General features: G+C 60.1%; 1 protein-coding gene across 1 annotated transcript; it reads left to right on the forward strand.

The window, feature by feature from the left end:
* Nucleotides 1–2,311: 2,311 nt before the first annotated feature.
* LOC104579383 (GTPase IMAP family member 1) lies at nucleotides 2,312–4,031 on the forward strand. The gene is made up of 3 exons (XM_088519984.1): nucleotides 2,312–2,329; nucleotides 2,795–2,917; nucleotides 3,054–4,031. The coding sequence occupies exons 1-3, from the start codon at nucleotides 2,312–2,314 to the stop codon at nucleotides 4,029–4,031; spliced, it is 1,119 nt and encodes a 372-aa protein (XP_088376110.1).
* Nucleotides 4,032–6,112: the final 2,081 nt, after the last annotated feature.

The raw sequence follows: 6,112 nt of genomic DNA on the forward strand, positions 1-6,112 counted from the left end.
GAGCACGGGGCACCCGGGCGCATCCAGGCGGGTTGGAGATCTCCAGAGCAGGAGCCTCCACAGCCTCTCTGGGCAGCCTGTGCCAGGGCTCGGGCACCCTCACACCAAGGAAGTTCTTCTGCATATGGGCAGCTCCAAGGGGCACGGGCAGGAGCGGGATGTCCCGCAGCCTGCACGGGACAGAAGGGCCGGGAAGCCGGGGGGCGGCGCAGGGGCCGGCACCGAGCCCGGTCCCGGTGCACAGGGTTGGCTGGCGGCCGGTCGCCCTCCTCCCGCTCGCTCCCCTCCCTGCAGGAAACTGATAGCGAAGCCGGGTCCGGAGCAGCTCCTGCGCAGGGACTGGACTCGGGACTGGCGCGGATCGCTCCGGGGCTGCCGGGACGTCTTGGGAAGCGGGGTGCTCTGCAGTGCCAGGGTGCAGGTGAGTGCCACCGTGCTTGCCCTTCCCTGCAAATGCACTGGGACCGTGCAAGGCAGACTGGGCATCTCCCCAGCAGCTCTGGGTGTGCAGGGCGCAGAGGCAGCGAGCGGGTCCTCCTGGAGCCTCCAAAGCCAAGCGGCAAACGGGCACAGCCCCAGGGTGGCCTCCTGGGCGCCGCGGGTCCGTGGCCCCTCCGGGGACTCCCCTCGCCGCAGAGCCGGGGCAGTTGCATGCAGTGGAGCTCAGCGGCACCGGCTTGCAGTGCAGAGCTGCGGTAGGGAGGGACGGGCCGTGTCCATCCAGGCAGCTGGAGCGGGCCGGGACGCAGTTTTCCTCCCCGCGATCCCCTGTCCTTGGTCTCTCTCTGCTTGGCCGTCCCTTTCCAGCAGCCGGTGCTGCTGAGCTCCGTGCGCAGGAGGAAAGGATCCCCCGAGGGCTGCGTTCCTGACGAGCCTGGAGCGCGTTGTGCTGCAAGGGCTCAGCCGAACAGCCACTGCTTACGGGGTCACGCAGCCCCTTGCCCCACACCCTGCCCAAATCTTGACCATCTCCAAGGAAGGAGCCCGCTCCTGCCCTGCTGGAACCTCCCCGGTCCCGCGCTCCCTGCCTGGGGCTCCTGCCAGGGCTTGGACAGCGTCCACAGCCGCTGCTGGGCCAGGGTGGACAACAGCCACCGCTCACCAGGGACTGCCCAGGGCTGGTCTGAGCAGTAGAGACTGAAGCCAAGGTGGCAATCAGTGTGTGCCCCTTCTGTGCCCTTCGCCCCAGGGTGCCTGTCCCGCTCAGCAATGGGCCGCGTCCTCCCTGGGCTTCCCTTTGCTCCTGATTTATCTGGAGAAGCTCTTCTTGCTGCCATTGCCAGATTCAACTCCTAACGGGCCTTGGCCTCCTAGTCCCATCCTTGTGTACTCGGATGATGTTCCTCCCCAGTGGCCTGTCCCTGCTTCCATCTCCTGCACACTTCCTTCTCCTGTCCGAGCTTTTCCAAGAGCTCCTTGCTCATTCACACAGGTCTCTGCCCCCTTTGCTCAATTCCTTTCTCATTGGGATGCACCAACTTGGCCTTGGAGGAAAGGAACCTTGAGCATCAACCAACTCTCTTGGACCTCTCCCTTCTAGGGCCCTATCCCACGGGGTTCTTCCGTGCAGGTCCCTGAAGAGGCCAGTCTGCTCTTGTGAAGTCCAGGGTTGTGATCTTACTTTCTGCCTGCTTCCTCCTCACAGGATTCTGAACTCTACCATCTCATGTTCACTGAAGCCAAAGCTGCTCCCAGTCTTCACATCTCCAGCCAACCTCCCCTTCTTTGCTAGGACAAGGTTCAGCAGAGCAGCTCAGCTAGTTGACTCCTCTGTCACCTGTATCTAAAAGTTATCATCAATATTTTCCAGGAACCCCAGGACTGTTCGTGCCCGCTGTGTTGTTTTTTGACAGATATCAGGGTGGTTGAAGTCTCCTGGGAGAACCAGGGCCTGTGATCACGTGGCTGCTTCTAGCTCTCTCTAGAAGGCCTCATCTACTTGGTCTGCAGCAAACACTCCTTACAGAGTCACCCCTCTTAGTCTTGCCCTTAATCCTTACTCTGCTCCCATGCACCATCTCCATGCATGTCCCTGCATTTGTCCTCAGTTGTCCCAGCTCTTCGTACTCCTCCAGGAAGCTGAGAACACCTTGGGCAATGCTACCACGCCCAGCCCTGCATGTCCTGATAAGCTTCTCTGTAACCCATGCAGAGAAAAAATATTTTGTTTGAAGAGAAAGCTTCATTCCTTGAAAGCCCTTGCATGTGTGTTGAGCATTGTTCTGTCTCCAGAATTTGTAATAAATCTCCAGCACCACTCTTTTTCCACAGACAGTCCTGCAAAACATGAGACACAGCATCCTACAAGACAATGAAGACGCCGGTCACGGTAAGGACACAAGTGCAAGTTACAGTCTTTGCAATGATGACCAAAGGACATGCCAGAGGCCCCTGGGTTTGCTGGACACTGTTCTTGATCAGTGAACATCCCCCCAGGGCTCTGAATGACCCTTGGGGGTACCTGTTTCCACACTGGCTAAGGAAGAAGTCTAGTGATAGATGAATTTACTTTCTAGCTCACAGCCTCTGTGCAAAGGAGGACAAGAGGAACAAGGACAAGAGGAAATGGCCTCAGGTTGCACCAGGCGAGGTTCAGGTTAGATATTAGGAAAAAATTATACGTGGAAAGAGTAGTCAAGTATTGGAACAGGCTGCCCGGGAAAGTGGCGGAGTCACCATCCCTGGCAGTGTTGAAGAACTGCGTAGATGAGGCTCCCTGGGACACGGTTTAACAGGTATGGTGTTGAGGGGCTTATGGTTAGACTTGATGATCTCAAAGGTCTTTTCCTGCCAGAATGATTCCATGGTTCAAAGCAGTACAAAGTGCAAGAGAAAGGGTGTCTGTGCAGAGACCTGCAGCCTGAAGCTGCCCCAGGGTGAGGAGCAGGACGTCTCCCCGGCCGCGAGGCTCATGGACGTGAGGGACATCAGGGCTGCACGTGGCTGTCACCTCTAGATCGATGGCAGGACACCTCTGAGCCCCTGTCCCCCCAGTGCGTGACAGCGTCCCCAGCACAGGGACACCCACTTGCCACCCCTGCACCCTGCTCCAGCTGCAGAGCAGTGGCCAGAGCAGAACCGCCGGTGCTGCTGTCTCTGCTCTGTCTCAAGTATCTCCACACCTTCTGCTCCGGACAGGCACGTGGGAAGACACGCAAGTGGGGAAGCCGGAGCTGAGACTGGTGCTCGTTGGTAAAAGCGGGAGTGGGAGAAGTGCAACGGGAAACACCATCCTCGGGTGGCCAGCGTTCGAGTCGCAGCTGTCGGCGCAACCGGTGACGCAGACGTGCGCGAGGGCGAGCACCGAGTGGCAGGGCAGGCGCGTGGTGGTCATCGACACCCCGGCCATCTTCGGCACGCTGCGGCCCGGCCAGAATTCCTACCAGGAGATCGCTCGCTGCCTGCTGCTGTCCGCGCCGGGCCCCCACGTGCTGGTGCTGGTGACCCAGTTGGGCCGATACACGGAGGAGGACAAGGTTGCCGCAGAGAACATCTGGCGCATCTTTGGGCAGGAGGCCAAGGGGCGCACGATCGTCCTCTTCACCCGTAAGGAAGACTTGGGAGGCGGCTCCTTAGATGAATATGTGACGGGCACCGACAACGCGGCTCTCCAGAGGCTGGTTCAAGGCTGCAGGAAGCGGTACTGTGGTTTTAACAACAGGGCGACTGGAGCAGAACGGCGTGAGCAGCCCATGGAACTGCTGGAGCTCGCCCAGAGCGTGGTGGAGGCGAATGGAAATTCCCATTACACAATCCCACTCTACTCCCAGGTCAGCTCATTCAGCAGTGGGGATGAGAGAGATTTTGAAGAAAAATGCAGAGTCCTAGGGGAGCAAGTGGAACAACTGCTGTGCGTGCAGGATGCCCCGAGGAGAAGAGTCCGGGACTGCATGGCCAGAGCATGTCAAGCAATCCCGTCGTTTCTACGGCGCATCGGGCAAAGGATCCTGTCGTTTGTACGGTGCATCGGTCGGGTGGTCTCCTGGGCATGGGAACAGGTTGTGTCATTGTACCGTCACCTCTCCAGCTAGCGCTGGGTGAGTTTATGCTGTCTCGTTTTACCCCAGCGACGGCATCTTGCAGCTTAATAACACGGTCAATATTCATGCTAATGCTATTACAGCCCTTGCTCTGTGCCACAGCCTAAGCCACAATCGGTATAAAACACATGTGCAAAGCGAGAGGCTCCGGACTCGTTTATACCTGCCTTCTAGCGAAGCGACACCAGTGTCCATGAGGGTGTGAAGGATGGGAGTAAACGCTGGGGATGTGCAGGGCCAGCCCAACAGCAGTGTGTCCTCTAAACATCCTCGTACTTGGGGTTCTACAAGGAGAGGGAGCAGAGCTCGCCTGGCCCTGATCCAGAGACCCAGAGCACGCGGGTGGGTGACCGGACATGAGTGGGCATGGGATAGGAGGGAGCAGGCAAGAACTAACCCCGTGCGGGGCAGGCAGATCACAGAATCATAGAATCACGGACTGCTGAAGGTTGGCAGGGAGCTCTCGAGGTCACCCAGTCCAACCCCTGCACACGCAGGGTCACCTAGAGCACGTGGCACAGGACTGCGTCCAAGCGTTCTTCAGCAATCATGGGGTCATCGGGAGGCTACAGCAACCCTGTGGTGTGACCACTCTGGCTCTGGTGGCCCCAGGGCTCCTAAATGCCTGGGCAGCACCCAGAGCAAAGCCCCTTCTGTGGGCTGCACCGTCCGCAGTGCGGTGCCTGTCCCACGACACAGCCCTGCTGCATCTGCAGCGGTGACTCCGAACGGCCAGGGCTGGGGCCAGGGTGTCTCCTTGGGGCAGCAGGAGACAAGGAGCAGACCTGGACTGAGAAGGAGCAGTGGCCACCCCGTCACCCCCATAAGGAGATCCAGGAAGGCAGCTGCCCACTTGGGCACGATGCTGAAACTCTGATTTGTCGAGTCCTACCGGGCGATCATCCTGGAGCAATACATTTCCTTCGAGTTGCCCAGTCCTTGGCACCACGGTCGAAACCAGGCAGACCATCCAGCTCCTCCGTTTGGGGTCTGTGCACCGGTGCTGCCACCCCAGCCCATGCGGGTCATGGACAGCGTGGGGCAGCGCGGAGCAGGGCCCCGCTCTGGGGCACGGCCTCCAGGAAGGTGTGGGGCTGGGGAAGGTGTGGGGCAGCCCTGGGGAGCTGCTCTGCTGGGGGACGGGGCAGGGGGAGGCACCGGACCACCGTGGCTGCAGTGCAGGTCGCTCTGGGCACCTGCACGGGGTGCGAATCCCCCCGTTGGTTCATGCAGCTGCCTCCCCTGGGTTGCACGAAGCCCTGGCCAGGCGCTGATGTCCCCAGAGGCCAGAGGGGACCTCGACAGACGGCTCCTCTCTCTCCCCTCCCGTGTGCTGCCCTAGGGGGAATGGGGACGAGGAAGCTCCCTCGGTTTCACATGCACAGCAGCCTCATTTGTGCAGTCTGGTAACAGCCGTGCAGTTCCTGGCACGCAGAGTTCCCCAGGACAGAGGTCACCAGCAAAGCGTGGGGTTCTGAGCTCCTGCTGACCCTGTCTGCGGAGAGAGGCTCCATCCCAAAGAGTCCCTCTGGTGCCCACAACACCGGTGACGCTGCTGGGTCACCCTCGGCCCACCCGGACCTGCTGCCTCCCGTCTGGCCCCAGCGACAGTGGAGAGGGGCTGCGGGGTCCATCAGCCAGGAGCGGCTGTGCGGAGCGGGCCAGGATCCTCTGCAAATCGCCCCGAGACAGGACGAGGATCCAGCCCCTTAATTCAGGCAACGAGAGCCCTATGGTGACCCGACAGTAAAGAGACTTTTCCCGTAAATGAGTGAGTTCCCGTAAATCAGTGAGGCCCCATAAAGGAGTGAATTCCCGGAAAGGAGTGGGTTCCTGTAAATACAAATAGGACATGTGCGATGGGAAAAGGGCAGTGAGATTGAGCTGGCTAAAGCGATCGCCCTGCAGCAGCCCCAGCTGTTGCTACATGCAAGAAAATCGAGTCTCAGGCACTGCTCCCTGCCTCCCCTCCACCGAAACGTCCCGAGCGGCCCCGCTCCCCGGCCCGGTGCTGCCCCGCGCTCCCCGTTCCCTCTTCCCTGGGCTGTCCCACCAGGCTCTGCCCTGCATGA

The sequence above is a fragment of the Tinamus guttatus genome, unplaced genomic scaffold (assembly GCF_059628265.1).
Source record: "Tinamus guttatus ecotype Peru unplaced genomic scaffold, ASM5962826v1 Tinamus_guttatus_pri_ptg000078l, whole genome shotgun sequence".
NCBI lineage: Eukaryota > Metazoa > Chordata > Aves > Tinamiformes > Tinamidae > Tinamus > Tinamus guttatus.